This window comes from Ahaetulla prasina, chromosome 5 (assembly GCF_028640845.1).
Source record: "Ahaetulla prasina isolate Xishuangbanna chromosome 5, ASM2864084v1, whole genome shotgun sequence".
Classification (NCBI taxonomy): Eukaryota; Metazoa; Chordata; class Lepidosauria; order Squamata; family Colubridae; genus Ahaetulla; species Ahaetulla prasina.
The window spans coordinates 60,828,927-60,847,677 of record NC_080543.1 but is presented as its reverse complement, the minus strand read 5'-3'; the positions used below and the strand labels follow the sequence as shown (position 1 = coordinate 60,847,677).

The following is an 18,751-nucleotide window of genomic DNA, read 5'->3' as shown; positions in this document are numbered from 1 at the left end:
GCTAAAAAAACTCTCATGAGCTTTGTAAAGTAAGACAGTCATTAATAAGTGTAGTCTGGTCTTCCCTCAACTTGATGTGCTCCAGAGATGTTGGACTTCAGTTCTCAATGATTCCCAGGAAACCTGGCCAAAGTACAAATTGCCTGGGAGGTCATGGAAACATGACCTCAGCTACCCTGAAGGCAACCCTCAGCCCTGGGAAACAGGTTGTTGCAGAGAGTCAAAGCCTTCTTGAGACTCATTATATCATTTCAATTTTGTTGCACTCCCACTTTTTCCTAAGTATTTCAGATATCTGCTAACTTTCTTTCACAAGGTCATGCACCTGAAAGTTTGCCAAATTTTCTATTGCTATGCAAATGTCAACATACATAGATTATCTTTCTTGGGGGCATGCAGTCACATTGATCACACATAATATCACCTTTATTCATCCAAGTATCAGCAAAGTTGAAGTGGCACTGGATTTCCCCCAGCTTCTATTTTATTATGGAATAGTGTCTCATTTTAAGAGCTACCATAAACTAAGAAAAAACAGGGGAAAATAATTAACTAAGCTTTATAGTTCACACAAAGCTTTCAATATAGAAGGACTGGGTTATAAAACATATGGGGAATAGACAGGCTCACAAATGACTACCTGTATGTAAATATTTTTTATTGACAGTGAATGAGTGTTAGCCATGTCACATTGTATAGCTGATTTTTGTTGCCGTATGAGGGCATGGAGGAAAAGCAAATGGGAAGGAAGGAGAATCTGGAAGGAGAAAGTTAGAGAAAGGAATGGGTTTTTATTTTCACTTCCATCACAAAACAATGATAACATTTCCTTCTTTCCAATGATAAGAGAAAGAGAGGAAGGTTCCAATTTGTGAGGGCCAATCAAATATCTAAATGTTGCTGTTTCACTGTAGATGGTATTTTGAATGAATAGCATAATAACATTTGTAACCACAGATGATTCTTCAATGTACCCCTTTTCATTTCTTCCCTATGCATCTCTTTTCTTCACATGTACATTTTTTAATAAATCTGGAACTTGTGTTGATTTAATACAATATGTTTTTTTCAGTTTATTTCAATTGCAACGGGAGGTTTCAGTGCAGATCTTCCTTTAAATGTATTGATCAAACAGCAAGGTGTGATGGCGTCTTCAATTGCAAAGATGGAGAAGATGAGTACAGATGTGGTAACATTCAGTTTTATTATGGATGTTATGTGCTATTTCCCCTCAAGTCTTGTTTTGAAATGAAAAAGAATGACTAATCTGCGGCAATTTCCACATTAAGTTTTGCACTATAGATAATATTCTACATTACTAAAAGGAGAAAAATATTAGCTCCAGCGGACCCTTTTGTGGAGGAAATAATAACATACATATAATTTTTCCTTCTCAGTGGAGTCTTTTTTTAATTTTGAGAATTTAAAAGTCCTGCCGATATGAATACATTTCTTTATTGTGCATTCATCAGGAACTACAATTTTAACTGAACATGTGCAGAAAAGCTACCATTTTATACAATGGTGAAAAGAGCTGTAGAGATGACCTTGCAGAAACTATGTGAAGAAAGGTAATTTAAGTCCAAGACAGGAAGAAAACATTATAAAGAGCTCAGTCCAGCTCTGTCTTTACTCTCTTGAGAATAGAATAGAATAGAATAGAATAGAATAGAATAGAATAGAATAGAATTTCTTGGTGCATACGCTCTCGGAGTACATAAGTACATAAAAAAAATATGTTCATCAAGAATAAGGTACAACACTTATTGATAGTCATAAGGTACAAATAAGCAATCAGGAAACAACATAAATATAAATTGTAAGGATACAAGCAACAAAATTACAGTCATACAGCATAAAAGAAAGGGAGGAAGAAAGCAGCTATATTTTCAAGTTTTTGTTATTTATTAATAAAGTAGTGCTCCAGTATTAGTTGTGGAGCTTGTTTCCTTGAGCCTGCCACAAAGGGGTGGCAAATGTTAAAGAGGGTTCATTCATTCCAGAAGCAGCATTGATTGAAAATTTTTTCTTTAAAAAATCACATAACAAAGTTATGCACAATATTATATTTTACTTCCTGAACTAGTCTACTGGAAGTCTTACCCAAATAGCGTAAAGAGAGAAAAGCAAGAAGCACGCAGCCGCTGCAGTTGTCCTGTCCTTACAATAATAATTATTAAACATCTGCTGACTTTTTTTGTATCTCCCTAGTCAGACTGAGCGGCAAAAGGGCTGTGCTGCAGGTGTTCAGTTTTGGAACCTGGCGGACTGTGTGTTCCGATGGCTGGAAAGACAACTATGGGAAAGTTACATGTAAATACTTAGGATTTTCAAGGTATTACTTAGCAATTTTGTCAAGTGACAATGGAAACAAAATAAGTCAAAATGTAATTTTGAAAGTTTTTGATATACAGTGAACATCTTTGTTGAATTAGCTTTTGCGTTTGGGGTTTCTTTCAAAATTACTGGTTTTGATAAGCAACAACAGTTTCTCAAGATATTCAAAATGTTAGAAAAACTTTGCCAAAATGCAACAGGCTTGGTGTTGCTGACAATTATGGTAAACCTGCCAGGAGTTTTTGACACAGTGTAGCACTGGAGATGTCGGCCTTCTCTTTGCAATGTTTACAACTGTGCAGAACAGGGCACATGATAAAATAGTGTTTCTGCTGCAAAAGGAAGAATGGGATGCTGGTGCTATAATATATGGAGGAGATGCTGGGGATGCTGACGAGAATGAAATGCCAGCATTCTGAGAAAGTTGTAGATTTGCTATCCTGCATTAGATTTGTTTTACTATTATAAATTATCCCAGATTTCAAAAGCCAGGTAATATAAGAAGTTTTAAATCTAAGAGTTAAACATGAACGTTGTACTTGAACATATTGGTTAATTCTTACCTTCTACAGTTTTGTAAGCTCATCTGGCTTCCCAGTGACTGCCATTGAGAATGAGTTCCAGAAATATTTTGTTACTGCAAATCATTGGTTATCAGCTGATCAACTAACATCACCACAAAATGCTACTGATTTACGGTATGTTTCAGATGCTTAGCTTCAGAAAGACATGCAAATGGGCTCCATGGGCTTCCATGGAACTGCAGAATCTAAACTTACATTATCTGCATGCATGAACCATCACATAATGCTGTTAGATAAGACGCCCTGTGTTACTGGGCCTTCACCATATTTCAATTGGCAAATTCTTAATACGCATTGATTCCTGTTCTAAAGGAAATATTCATTGATTTAAAATGTTTTCCCATCTTCAGTTGAATAGAACAACTAAAATAAAAGTCATTATTCATTTCAATTCTCATTCCTAAGTCTTTGCAGGGAACAAGTAGCAATAAATTAATTAAAATGGCCAGTCTCTTCCCGGAGTTAATTGCAACACGTGTCCATGTAAAGGCTTTGTGTAAGTAATGTGACCTCGCTTATATCCAAAATCATGTATATCATTATTCATGATCTGGGGTCAGAGAACACTAAAGAATTTACATCTGGGAGATTCTATTTTACCCTGTTTGGATTTTAATATGGAAAGGAAGTGCTCATATATTAAGTAACTCTTTCCATATATCTATGTGGAAATATGTATTAAATATGGAAATTCAGACTTCCAGTGATGAACTCATATTGGTGTTGTGAAGACTATGCTGACAAAATACTTACAAGATTGAGCCAGTAATCTTTCTTGTTTAAACCAATCATTGCCAGTTAGTCCCTTTCAAATGTATTTTGAATATATCTCCAAGGGAGATGGGCAATTAAGAAATATGAAAAAGAAGGAAGGAAAAAGGAAAGAAAGAAAGAAAGAAAGAAAGAAAGAAAGAAAGAAAGAAAGAAAGAAAGATGGTAACTCTTAGAATTTCTAGGCAAAAAAATGAAAGTTATCTGGGAATTCTGAGAGTTGTAGTCCTAATACATTTGGAAAAGATGAATTTAGGAAGGCTAGTTTAAACTTATAGACTGAATAAATGGTATTTTGATGGATAAAGCTGGCAGGGAAAGAACAAGTAATAGTCTTTACTTTTTTCTTTTTTCAGAGAGGAATGTATTTCAGGCAATGTAATTGTCTTAAAATGTTTAGGTAAGTGATTTGGGAAATGGTATAGAATATTAACCCAATTTCCTCACATGAACTAGGGAAGAATGCAGATATTCAAATATAAAGACTGGAAAAAAATCATTGTGTGCAAGTTTAGTTTTAATGAAGGGCAGCTATACAAAACAAGATTATCAGTTTCAATTAATTTCTGTGAATCTTATGGAGGAGAACTTTCTGGTGGTGATGCCTCAGTTATTAGCATGTTTGGTATAACTGCAGTCCCCTAAAATGATAAGGACAAAATAGGGATAACAGCAACAACAATCATTTAGATGAATAAGATCCCAATTCAGGATTATTCAGAAGTAGAAAGATTAAATCTTTTCTATTAGATAAATTAAGAATGGGCATTTTATAGTGACCGGTATATGCCAGTGATTTTATTTTTTCATTCTGCCAGCATGTGGTACCAGGATCTGGTACTCCCCACGTATTGTCGGTGGAAATGTGTCCCTGCTCCAGCAATGGCCATGGCAAGCCAGCCTTCAGTTTCAAGGATATCATTTGTGTGGGGGGTCAGTCATCACCCCACGGTGGATTGTTACAGCAGCCCACTGTGTTTATGAGTAAGCATCCCATCTAGAATACTATTTTCTACACATTTTGTGATGTTATCTCCAGTTTCCTGTTCCGATTTCCTTGTTCCAAAATACATCCATATAAATTCTCACACTGGATATTATCTGAGTTTTATCTTTTTGGTCTTCATGGGTTCAGCCTCTATATATATTTGCCATCTTCTGAAAAGGTGGTCTCTCTGTTGTTTTTTTAACCTTACCATGCTGCTTCGCATTTTGTTTCAGCAAAGCATTAACATTTATCATCTGTATATTTTAGTTATAGGTACTTTTCATTACAGCAATGACATGGGAATCAACTTTCCTTGATTGTTTTCCAAAATACTGGTGTGATATAGAGAGGCAACTAATTATTGCCATCTTATTCTGATTGGGCCTGAATGGCTGGATGTAGGCTATAAGAAACTTTTAAAAAGTGAATAGATGTGATACAAAGTCATTTTCACTTACAAAATGATGCAATTATAATTTCATATTACTTAAGAGACAATAATTTGGTTCTTCTGCAACAGTGCCAATAGAAACCCTATATTTTCTTTCTACTTTTCTTACGGAATCACTCAGAGTTATATTTCAATGGCTATGTTCAAGCAATGGCTATCTGTAGAGATTCTCAGTCATCCAGGTCATGGTTTTCCCAAAGGTGCTTTTTCAAGAGACAACGTGCTTTGTTTTTCCTTGAACACATTTCGAAGACATCAGAACTGAAGAAGCTTCTTGGATGAGAAATGAAACGTCTTCAAGGAAAAACAAAGGAAGTCCAGTTGCCTCTTGAAAAAGCACCTTTGGGATGATTTTCAAGCCTGGTTTTGATGTTTTAATTTGAATTCTGGAACTGATCAGGAGGATGGAATTATTTGCCAAAATGTCCCTGAATGTTGCTGTGAAATGGTGGTGATAGTGGGAAATACAGTATAAGACTTCTGCTGACACCATTGGCAGATGTTTAGACAAGTAGTCCTTGACTTACAATTGTAATTAAATTTGGAATTATGGTCATGAGTCGTTGCAGTTGTAAGATGAGGCATCACATGACCAGACCCTATTTTTTTATCATTTTTGCTGGTATTGCTTAAGCAAATGCCATGGTGATTAAGTGAATGCCGCGGTGATATGATATGATATAAGATATATGACTCATATGATTCTATATTTTTGGAAATTAACTCTTATACATCAAAACTTATTGAACATAAAGTTCAAAACTTTACACACAGCCAATTTTAAATGTCAAAAGATATTAATTTCTTTTTATTTGTAATTTTTTTGCTAAAACAGTTTGTACCTACCAGGAGCTTGGAGTGTTCATGTGGGTTTAGTAATCCTGGAAGAAAGTCCTGTTAACCCTTACTTAGTGGACAAAATTATATACCATAAAAATTATAAGCCTAAAACAATGAAGAATGATATAGCATTGATGAAGCTGGCTACTCCACTTGCACTAAATGGTAATTTTACTCCCTTGATTTTCTTTTTCTCTTGTTTTGTATTTAAAATTCATTTTGAGAAGGATAGCCTAGATTTCTCACATGTATTTTTTGCTACAGTGCTCACTTCTGGAAAGTACTCACTTACGGAAAGAATATTATATGACCATGAGAAGGTGAGACCTGTAGGAAGTTGGAATATTCTTTTTATGCTTTTCATTTCTCTTAAATATTGTGTATTTGCTATGGAAAGGAAGAGTAACCAGTTCCAGAAGGCAGGTTACTGATGTGTGATCTGAGGCTCATTTTGCAGAAGCAGTTGTGATGGAGAGGAAGGAAAGAAAAGTGTGGGTTATGATTCTTATCTCAGTACAGCTGTCCTCTGGGAGAGATTACCAAAACCCAATTTGCAGAGAGAAAGACTGTTTCGTAATCTGTACAATTTTAAGAGTAGTTGAAGACAAGACAAGGAGACCAAGAAACATGCCTTTTGTTCTTCCTTTTCTGATAGCTTTTCGGTGAATGACACTTTGTTATAACTTCAAAATAAAATCCAGATTTTAGAAGTTACGCAAAGTATGCAGACTCATTTCCCCCCCATTTATATTTTACTCTTTCCTCATTTTCAGGGAATGGTTTTATTTTATTTATTTATTTATTTATTTATTTATTTATTTATTTACATTTATATCCCGCTCTTCTCCGAAGACTCAGGGCGGCTTACAGTGTATAAGGCAATAGTCTCATTCTATTTGTATATTTACAAAGTCAACTTATTGCCCCCCCAGCAATCTGGGTCCTCATTTTACCTACCTTATAAAGGATGGAAAGCTGAGTCAACCTTGGGCCGGGCTTGAACCTGCAGCAATTGCAGGCTACTGTGTTCTAATAACAGGCTCCTTACAGCCTGAGCTATTACGGCCTATTTTATTAAGTTATGCTGTTCTATCATTGTTGTATGTTATTATGGCACAATCAACCAGATGTTTAGACTGGATTTGGCATTTTTATTCTACCTTCAAGTGCTTCCCAAGGACCTAGGCTAGGCAGATGTTGTTTAATGGTGTTAAAGATACTGTTGTTGTTGTTATTTTACGGGTTGTGGATTTGATAGATTCAGAATTGGATTTTTAATTCAAATAATTTAAAAACTGGATGTTCAATTCAATAATAGGAAGTCTCTTGTCACTTTCCCAACCCTCTATAATCTCCCAATACTGTAGTACTACAAAAGAAGTATTCAAAAAACTTCATTTAAATTTTTAAAAGTTCTGAATCTTTAGAAAAAAGATGAGGGATATGATCTCACAGTGAATGTTATTTGCTTAAACAGGTCTTGTAGAGCCAATTTGCCTTCCTAATTTTGGAGAACATTTTCCAGAAGGAAAAATGTGTTGGATATCAGGATGGGGAGCGACAGAAGAAGGAGGTATTCATTTAACTCTTTGAAACTTTTTCAACCAAACTGTCACATGTAAAAAAATAATTCAAGACATAAATTTCTTTCTATAAACTTCTCAATAAACCCTAACCCTTTATTTCTAAACAAAAAATAAATTTAAACATAGATGTTTAAAAATTTTAAATTTAAAACAAAGATGATTAGGGGACTGGAGGCTAAAACATATGAAGAACGGTTGCAGGAACTCAGTATGCCTAGTTTAATGAAAAGAAGGACTAGGGGAGACATGATAGCAGTGTTCCAATATCTCAGGGGTTGCCACAAAGAAGAGGGAGTCAAACTATTCTCCAAAACACCTGAGGGTAGAATAAGAAGCAATGGGTGGAAACTGATCAAGGAAAGAAGCAACTTAGAACTAAGGAGAAATTTCCTGACAGTTAGAACAATTAATCAGTGGAACAACTTGCCTGCAGAAGTTGTAAATGCTCCAACACTGGAAATTTTTAAGAAAATGTTGGATAGCCATTTGTCTGAAGTGGTGTGTAGGGTCTCCTGCCTGGGCAGGGGGTTGGACTAGAAGACCTCCAAGGTCCCTTCCAACTCTGATATTATTATTATTATAAACACAAAATAGAAATAAAATTACTATGAGCTGTTAATTATTGCTTTATGTACAAGTAGTCCTCAACTTACAACCATAGTTGAGCCCAAAATTTATGTTGCTAAGTGAGAAATCTGTTAAGTGCGTTTTGCCCACTTTTATGACTTTTATTGCCACTTTTGTTAAGTGAATCATTGCATTCTTAAATTAGTAACACAGTTGTTAAATGAATCCGGTTTCCCTATTGATTTTGCTTGTCAGAAGGTCGCAAAAGGATATCATCTCTGGAACATTACAACTGTCATAAATGTGAGTCAGTTGTCAGATATCCAAATGTAAATCCCATCACCATGGAGGTGCTGCAATGGTCATAATGTGAAAAATTGTCATAAGTCACTTTTTTCAGTGATGTTGTCACTTTGAATGGTCGCTAAATGAACTGCTGTAAGTTGAGGACTATCTGTACCAACAAAATAAATAAATGATTAGAAATATGAAGATCATCTCCTATCTCCTGCTTTATTTAAGGTAGAAGACTGCAGGAGATGTTCCAAACATCTGACAAAACCAAATTGTCTACTTCCTAAAATATAAATACCACACATTATTTTTGTAACGTATGGAAATTTGATTAGTCTACTCTATAGGTTGATCTGAATACAGTTAATTTTTTACTTTGCACTCCTCTGAATTTTACATTGCGATTCCTGCTTAAAAATTACACACATTTTTTAAAAAAATATTTAATTTTTTTAAAAAATTATTTTCATTCTGCCATTTTATGTTGCCACGGTAGCAAATATAAATACTCCTTCTTCCTTCTCTTTTCCCCACAACAGCCCTGTGGAGTGAATTGGATTAAGGGAGAGTGACTGGCTCATGCCTAAGGCAGGATTAGAACTCACAATTTCCTGGTTTCTAAGGCCACAGTTTAACTACTAAACCAAACTAGCTCAAAATTGCAAGACACAAAATATACATAGTAGAAAACGCGGTGTACAAAAAATGCATATCATGAAAAAACATAGACAACATGAAAATAAGTTCAATCTTTTTTGTTTTTAATTGCAAAAATTATACAGTAATGACTATAATTGACTTTATACAAAATAAGTCAGATTTGGGAAGATTGCTCCATTCCTGCTCCTAATTTACATCCACTGGAATGTAGTGGGGATTAATTTCACCTCTAGTTGAGATTCATAAGTTAATGTTTTTTTCGTTGAATATCTGGTTGAATGTCAAACATTTCTAAACAGTTCTGAATTCTTTTTGGATATTAAAATTCCTTCTAAACAAACAAACAAACAAACAAAAATAGTTGATACATATGACCCAATATCTTATAAAGCAGCAATATATATAAATAGTTAATGAATAAACATATTTACATTTATTTATGAATATAAGACTAATAAAATATATTAAATTGTAGGAAATCTTCTTAGTATATAGTTTATCACTGCTTATAGCATTTTTTTTAAAAAAAGCCATCTTATCACAGAAATGGAAAAACTAATTATTGTCTTGGGATATCAGGTGATACTTCAGAAACCATGAAATATGCTGGTGTCCCTCTAATTTCTAACAAAGTGTGCAATCATGGAGAGGTCTATGGAGGAATTGTAGCATCATCAATGCTTTGTGCAGGTTATTTAAAAGGAGGCATAGACACCTGTCAGGTAAAACATTTCTTATTGCTACATGAATTGAAGCAATGAATTGAAAACACACTTGTTTATCCAAGCGGGACTGGCTTAATTTTTTAAACTTTTGAATTTTAATAATTTTAATTGGGGTATTTTATGAATTTTATGGGTCAAATTTGACGGTTTTAAATTTTCGGCCATTTATAGAATATGTTATTTTAATTTTTGTTTTAATTTGTATATTGTACTGTTTTTTAATCTGGCTGTACACCGCCCTGAGTCCTTCGGGAGAAGGGCGGTATAAAAATCTAAATAATAAATAAATAAATAAATAAATAAATAAAATGTCTAAATGTTATTGTTGATTAAATTTTCATTTAAAAAAAAGTTCTGTGCTGACTTCCGGCTGATGTCGCAGTTAGATCAGACATGAGGAGTGGGTCGTGCTCCCATGCCAAGTTCTCCCTGTTGGAGGGCTCCAAAAGGAGATAAAGCCACTTGTAGGGGTAGTGAAATTGTTGTGACCCAGGCCCAAGTAGGTATTATTAGATGCAATCAGTTCAAAAACAAACAGACTTTATTAGAACAACTGAGAATTAAACTCACTCTCAGCATAGTCCAAACTAATTCAAAACAAATTCTTCATAACACAATTTTTCAGTCTTGTCACCAACCTTGGTCTAATTACGCAAACTGCCAAAGGCTTTTCTTGGCAAAAGTTCAGAAGCAGGAGACACTGACAAGAAATAAATGCAGCAAGACAAGAAACAAGTCTGTCAACATTGTTTTCCGACAAACAGCCCAAGAGTCGTTGCTGGTTTTTTAAGCCTTCTGGGAGGGGCCAATCATCTCTTGGCCCTACTCCTGAGTTGTCCTCTTTGCTTTAGCTGCTCTTGCCTTCTGGCAACTCTTCTCATTTGTGCACTAGGAACCTGCTCCTCCTGTCCCTCTGCCTCTGTACTGTCAGTCTCTGGAGGCTCCGGAGGCCGCACATCACTCCCTGATGGCCCTGGCCCCATCTCTGCCTTTGATGCAGAGCCCTCATACAGGCCTTCCCCAGCCTCTGGAACTGGCGCATGTTCTTCCTCAGCCTCATCGCTGTCTGACTCCACTGCCAACTCTGCAGGCTGCTGGTGGAAGTAAAGAGGGGTGCCCTGAATGTCACAGAAAGCAGCAACTCTCCTGTTTAATCCAGGGCTTCTTCCCTCTCATCCACAACAAGGAGAAGGGGCAGCCATCATTGCTCCCATGAAGCTGGGACAGACGAGGCAACAAAGAAATGTGCAGGAGCCGTGTAGATGAACAGTGACTGGAGCTGGGTGAGAAGATTCCTTTTTTATTTAGACCCTAACTTTAAAAGAAAAAAAATCCAGGAAAAGAGACTCTTAAAACTATTTCTTAAAGCAGCGAATAACCAGAGAGAGAAAAATCCTAGACCCAAAAGAGAGGAACTAAGGCGAGAAAAGCTAAAGACTTTTTAAAACATAGAAAATTGGATTTTTAATTGGGTAGGCATTGTTCTGGAAAGGCATTATAAAATGTTGGAATTATCTATTTGAATAGCTGACGTTGCTTCCATAAATTGAATTAAATTTGGATTAATCAATTTGTTAGACTCAAAACAACACTGAAACCTAAGCTGAGGTGCCATCTACTGGTGAATGGAAATTATACCATACCTCTACAAGCCTGCAAAATTTTAGATAAGAGAAATAAACAACATCCAAATGGAGGATTGTGGTGATATTCACTGTATATAACTATCTACTTTATGATTACTGGATGCTATTGTGAGAATAAGGAAGACCTTTAAGTAAAGTAAAGTGACTTTTGATTTTTGGAAAACTGCCTGGACTACTTAAATGGAACAGATTAATAATCCTGAAATGTAAAGAACTATGGTTATTGAGCTTTCTATGGAGCAACATTGGACCTGAATATATTGTTTTTGGACTATTGAATAAGAGCAGGACTTACCAAAATAAGACAAGATTCTCCTTCAGGGGGAAATGAGTGAGATTTCAAAAGAAATGGCATTGATGTTTCAAAGCATTAGGGATACTATGACAAAGAATCACAGAGAAATGAAGAATCTAGTGCAAGGCATAAATGGGAAAATAGAAAATATCCTACAACTCATAATGAATGAAGATCAAAGAGTCCAGGAAAGAGAAGAAACAATAGAAAGAATGGAGGGAAAAATAGAACAGACAAATCAGCAAATAAAACAAGGAGATGAGAAGAAGACAATAAAGTTAATAATGACTGATGAAATAAACCAGGGGAAAAGTATTTTAAATGATTTAAAAATGGAATCGGATAAGCTGGAAGATACTTTTGAAAGGGAGGTAGGGGCTTGGGTGGACACTCTGGAGACATGGCAACTTAGGGGGATAGAGATAGGAGAAATATTCAGACTGAATGGTGAAGACACAGATGTTGATAGAGACAAAGATCTAAGGGAGGAGTATGGGAGGCAACCTAAAAAACGAATAAGAATTGAAGTATTAAAATGGGCAAGAGCTGATGGATAGAAAGGAATGTTTTTTCTAATATAATGATGGTCTGATTAAAGACTAGAATAGAGGTAGAAATAAGAATGTACACTTTTATATAAAGCAATAGTTAGATGGAAAGATTGGAGGTTGAAAGATGGTATTATTATGTATGTATAAATAATATGATGATTGGTACTAGAATGGTATATTGAAACACTGAACCACCAAATAATGAAGGACTATGTCTTAATATAAGCATGAACACTAGGATTAGTAATGGTGGCCTGACCAGAAGCCAGAATAGAGGTAGAAATAAGAAACAGGGGGAATATTAGCATATATAATTTTTATATAATAGAATATAAGCAATAACTAGATAAAAAGACTAGAGGCTGATTAGAACTGCAGAAAAAATAATTGTTACCAACCTGCCTTCCATTGAGGACCTGTATACTGCACGAATCAAGAAGAGGGCCGTGAAAATATTTACAGATCCCTCACATCCACATAAACTGTTTCAACTCCTACCCTCAAAACGACGTTATAGAGCACTGCACACTAGAACAACTAGACACAAGAACAGTTTTTTCCCGAAGGCCATCACTCTGCTAAACAATTAATTCCCTCAACACTGTCAAACTCTTTACTAAATCTGCACTACTATTAATCTTCTCATCGTTCCCATCACCAATCTCTTTCCACTTATGACTGTATGACTGTAACTTTGTTGCTGGCAATCCTTATGATTTATATTGATATATTGACCATCATTTATGTTGTAAATGTTGTACCTTGATGAACGAATCTTTTCTTTTATGTACACTGAGAGCATATGCACCAAGATAAATTCCTTGTGTGTCCAATCACACTTGGCCAATAAAAATTCTATTCTATTCTATTCTATTCTATTCTATTCTATTCTATTCTATTCTATTCTATTCTATTCTATGTATGCTTAAATAATATCATTGGCATTAAAATGGAACTTTGAAATATTGAATGACTACTTTAAAACAAACATGTATATTAATACTAGGATTACATAAATTTAATTAATGTAACAAATATTATTAATATTATTATTGCTACTTGTATCAAAATGAATTATACCTGTAGGCCACACTGTTCATGTATGGATATTGATGTATATTTAAAAATAAAAATCCAATAAAACTTTTTTAAAAAGCCCTCTGCCGTCAGTCTTATGCAAACATACTATCTTTTAAAGAAAACCTCTAAATGGCATTTGATGACAGATTTTCTTCATCTCAGCCATAGGAAAAAGTCCATGGGTCACATCAGCCTGTGGTCAAATTATAAATGCATGGAAATAGAAATGATATAGGACAGTGATGGCAAACTTTTTAGAAATTGAAGGCCCAAACTGCAACTCAAAACCCACTTATTTATCCCAAAGTGCAGTAACGGCAATTTAACCTGAATAATGAGGTTTTACTAAAATAATGATAAACAAGACAGAGTTCAGTTAATTGTTCTAAGAAAAACGTGATAAATGCACTTTTATGCCCCTTAATTTTTTTTCTGCTTTTGAAATATTACGTTTAGCAACAGTAAAAAAGAAAAACTTTTGTAATATCATTTCTCTCTTTCCCTCTCTCTCTTTCCCCTCTCCTCTCTCTTCCCCTCTCTTCCTCCTCCCCTCTCTTCCTCCTCTCTTCCTCTCTGTCCTCTCTTCCTCCCCTCTCTCTCTTTCTCTCTTCCTCCCCTCTCTCTTCCTCCCTCTCTCTTCCTCTCTCTTCCTCTCTCTCTCGTTCCCTCCCTCTCTTTCTCTCTCCCTTTCTTTCTTTCTTTCTTTCTTTCTTTCTTTCTTTCTTTCTTTCTTTCTTTCTTTCTTTCTCTCTCTCTCTCTTTCCCTCCATCTCTCTTTTCTTCCCTCTCTCTCTGTCTCTCTCTTTCTCTCATTTATCTGTCTGTCTATCTATCTACCTATCTATCTACCTACCTACCTAACTAGCTATCTATCTATCCATCCATCCATCCATCCATCCATCCTCTCCTGCCCAGCATCACATGTCATGTGAATCCAACCACTTGGGCTGTGGAGGGGGAGTGGAGGATGGCAGGCAAAGCCAAGTGTTAGAGATCCATGCAAAATAAGGCAACTCCAACCTGGATTCTGTCAGGGACAGACCACCACTTGCCTCTCCCTCTCTCCCCCTGTGACAGAGGTGCGGGCCGCCTGAGCGCAGCTCCCTCCTTGGAGGCGACTAGCAAGCAAACAAACATGGTGCTTCAGCTGGGAGGCGGCAACGTGGAGTCCCACCTCTGGCCAGCGAGAGCAGAGCAGGCAGAGCATGCACCTTGCCCGCTGCCACTGGTGTTTGGAGCCATGTTTGGTGGACTTTGCAGGTGGGCTCGGTGGGGCTGCTTAGCAGTGAGGGAGACCTCGGCCCATTTGGTTTGCTTCAGTATGGGATGGGAATGCAGAAGGTGGAGGAAGTCCGTGCCTGTCAGTGTTCAGCCCTCAAAGACTCCTTTGGGGTGACTGGGAGGGAAGGGGGAGGGGTGGGGCCAGCCAGTGGTGGGATCACATGACAGGGAGCCACAGCAGAGGGACAAAAGAGCCCGTGGCTTGCCAACACCAACCCTATGGCATAGGATGCTGGGGCGACGGCGCACATGCCCACAGAGAGGGCTGTGTGTGCCATCTCTGCCATAGGTTCACCACCAGGGATATAGGAGATGTAAGGAAACATCACTGGAAATATTGTAAATTAAGAAATTCACCCACCATGTTTTGTTTAGGAGAACATAAGAAAAGGAAGGATGGCAAGAATTCAAAGCTTAGCTGTTAAATATAGAAGAACTCAGTTTCAGTTTTTGCCAAAGATCTGCTCCTGCTTCTTACAGAAATATCCCTCTTTATACATGTTGCCTCTGGAGATGGTGGTTTGGGATTCTGGGCATCACTTCCTACTCTTTTATGGAGAAGCCCAAGTTGAGGGAGACAGTAGAGAATAACCACGATCAGCCTGATAGGTTATAATAAGCTGTATCAGTGTTTCTCAACCTTGTCCGCATGAAGATATATGGATTTCAACTCCCAAAATTTCACTCATCTTCAAGTGGCCAAGGTTGAGAAATACTGAGCTACATGACAATGACAAAAGGAAGTTTCTTTTTTCATAAAACTTTTGTCAGACTCTCAGAAAAGTCATGCTGTGAACACATCACACAGAGTCTTTCTCTTCATTTGCAGTTGCTAAGCAGCTTGAATAAAAGCTTACACTTGCTTGCTTAATTAATTGCTCTACTGGTTTCTAAGATGGTGGTGCTTAAAGTATGGTGTAGGATAGCAAATGTTCTCAAGACTATGAATGCTCCGATAATTATCAACAATATTTATCAGACATGGCCACATTATGTTTTTCTGTTTCTTTCAGGGAGACAGCGGGGGGCCATTGGCATGCAAAGATATGAATGCCTGGAAGTTGGTAGGAACAACCAGTTTTGGGGTGGGCTGCGCAGAAGAAAACAAACCTGGAGTCTACAGTCGCATCACTTCATTTCTGGATTGGATACATGAACAAATGGAGGTTTATTCTCTGATAGTTTCTTTTCCGAGCTTAAGGGTATTTTATCCAGTGGAGCAGGCATGCAATTATGTTTCTTCCCACCCACCCCCGGGACATCAGTAGTGGGAGATAAAATAGTCAACATGGCAGCCACTACTGTGTACTCAGATCTCAACCCTTTTTGGCATCCACCAATGTAAAAGGAAATGGACTTCAATTATGTGGTTGCGTTTGCCATCTTAATTCCTTCCTCCCTGCAGATGTTCGTGTTTTTCTCTGTTGCAAGTATGTGAATGGCACAGCAGAAAGGGATTTTGCTTCATCTTTAACTGATTTTATACCACATTAAGTTTGCAATTGTAGCAGCAATTGTTGAAATCCAATGTTTATTATGTGGGTGGGAAGAAACCAAACCCAATTCTTGATTTCCAGGAGTAGGAGGAGAGACTGATAAAATGCAAAGATTTATGCTACAAGGCTGAGTGCCAACTGAACTTTGATAGTACGATAATCCTGCTGCACCCTAGTATGCTTCTATTTATCCAGGGATAAAACATGAGAAAGATTAGATTTGCAGAGTTATGTTTAATCATTTCCTGCTTGGTTTTGCACTGCTAATTAGAGGCAATTATTTCAGGAACATGACTACAGTAGCAGGCTTCATGCAGGGCACCTCCCAATGTAATATTTCACTTATCTGTAGAATGACAAACAACTTGAGTGATCAAGTCATAAGATTGATGTTATCACTCTTTTATCACTCTTTCTCAGCAGTCCTTACTCAATCCTTAGACCAGTGATGGCAAACCTTTTAGAGACAGAGTGCCCAAACTGCAACCCAAAACCCACTTACTGATCGCCAACAGCAATTTAACCTTAATAAGGAGGTTTTAATACCTAAAATAATGATAAACAAGGCAGAGTTCAGTTCATTGTTCTAAGAAAACATGATATATGCACTTTTATGCCCCTTAATTTTTTTTCTGCATTTGAAATATTATGTTTAGCAACAATAAAAAAGAAAAACTTTTGTAATATCATTTCTCTTTCCCTCCCTCTGTCCCCCCTTTCTCTCTCTCTCTCTCTCTCTCTTTCCCCTCCCCCTCTTTCTCGTGCTCTCTGTCACTCTCTCTCTTTCTCCACTCTCTGTCTTTATTTTTCCCTCCCTCTCTTTCTCCCCCTTTCCCTCCCTCCCTCTCTCTGTTTCTCTCTTTCTCTCTCTCCCTCTCTATCTCTGTTTCTCTCTGTCTCTTTCTTTCCCTCTCTCTCTCTCTCTCCCTTTCCCTTCCCCTCTCTTTTTCTCTCTCTCTCTCCCCTTTCTTTCTCTCTTTCTTTCCTCTGTCTCTTTCCTCCTCCCTCCTCCCTCCTCCCTCCTCCCTCCCTCCCTCCCTCCCTTTCTTTCTTTCTTTCTTTCTTTCTTTCTTTCCTTCCTTCCTTTCTTTCTTTCTTTCTCTCATTTCTCTCTCTTTCTCTCTGTCTTATCTATCTATCTATCTATCTATCTATCTATCTATCTATCTATCTATCTATCTATCTATCTATCTATCTATCTATCTATCATAACAAATGTTGTGTGAATCCAACCACTTGGGCTATGGAAGGGGAGTGGAGGATGGCAGGCAAAGCCAAGCGTTAGAGATCCATGCAAAATAAGGCAACTCCAACCTGGATCCTGTTGAGGAGACAACCCCCCTCCTCTCCCTCTCTCCCCCCATGGTAGGGCCCCGGGTAGCCTGACCACAGCTCAGAGGTGACCAGCAAGCAAACAAACATGGTGCTCCAGCTGGGAGGTGGCGACATGGAGCCCCACCTCTGGCCGCTGAGAATGGAGCAGGCAGGGCGCGCACCTTACCTGCTGCTACCATGACATTTGGAGCTGCGCTCAGCGGAGTTTTCAAGCGGGCTCAGTGGGGCCTGCTTGGTTCACTTCAGTGTGGGGTGGGAACACAGAGGGTGGAGGAAATCCATGCCTCTTGGCATTCAGCCTTCAAAGACTCCTTTGGGGTAACTGGGAGGGGTGGCTGAGGGGCGAGGCCAGCCAGTGGTGGGATCACATGACAGGGAGCCACAGCGGAGGGACAAAAGAGCCCCTGGCTTGCCAACACCCATCTATGGCATACTGTGCTGGGGCGAAGGCACACATGCTCACAGAAAGGGCTTTGCATGCCACCTCTGGTACACGTGCCATATGTTCGCCACTACGGCCTTAGACTATACAATGGGTGCAGTAAAGGAATGAACAAGCTCTATTGTAAATGAAACAGAATAAAAAATATGGAGGTCTAAAAAAACAATGTAAAGACCAAATGTGGATATTATGATTAATGTGTCCATGGAAACTGTGATCCCTACATACCAGCTGTTACATAAAAGCTGTTAGGCTCTTATCAGTGAATTACAAATGAATAAACAGTTACAATTTTAATAAGTTTATTGAAAGAGGTTTATAATGTAATCACAATTTAGGAAGAACATTTGATGTACATGAAAGCTGCATCAGTGTTAGCCTAGCACTTTTCCCATGGTTTGTCTATGTATGGATCTTCTGATTCTGAGTCAATACCTTTCCATAAACTTTGGAAATGCTGATTTTGCTGATCTATGTGGAAATGTTCACCAGTATTATTGCCACATGAACTCTCCACATGCGGTTTACAGTAAACTGCATTAACAATCATAGCACCCTTCTGTAATGAAGAACATAGTTATCAACTATGAGGAATCATAACTTTTAGTTTTTTCAACAACAAGACAAAGGCACAAGTGGTCAATTTATTCCCATGAATTAGAGTAAGTGAAAACTTTGGACAAAGTTTTTCAAGCCTTTAGGCACCAAGTGCTGAAAAGGTTGCACAGAAAGGTTGAGCGCATGTGTGTGCTTGTCGAGGCCTTGCTCTGGGAAAGCTGAACTTCCGGGTTCTAGTGTGCATTGCACCTGATGATCAGCTGG

General features: G+C 37.5%; 1 protein-coding gene across 1 annotated transcript in view; it reads left to right on the top strand.

Annotated features, from left to right (window-relative positions):
• TMPRSS3 (transmembrane serine protease 3) overlaps positions 1-18,751 on the top strand; it is a 36,145-nt gene that overhangs the window by 6,016 nt on the left and 11,378 nt on the right. Inside the window, exons 4-12 of the mRNA XM_058186225.1 lie at positions 1,073-1,189; positions 2,212-2,335; positions 2,910-3,035; positions 4,049-4,092; positions 4,511-4,676; positions 5,967-6,136; positions 7,449-7,544; positions 9,658-9,800; positions 15,670-15,858. Of these exons, the coding sequence (XP_058042208.1) occupies positions 1,073-1,189; positions 2,212-2,335; positions 2,910-3,035; positions 4,049-4,092; positions 4,511-4,676; positions 5,967-6,136; positions 7,449-7,544; positions 9,658-9,800; positions 15,670-15,858 (1,175 nt within the window). The remainder of the gene's footprint in view (positions 1-1,072; positions 1,190-2,211; positions 2,336-2,909; positions 3,036-4,048; positions 4,093-4,510; positions 4,677-5,966; positions 6,137-7,448; positions 7,545-9,657; positions 9,801-15,669; positions 15,859-18,751) is intronic.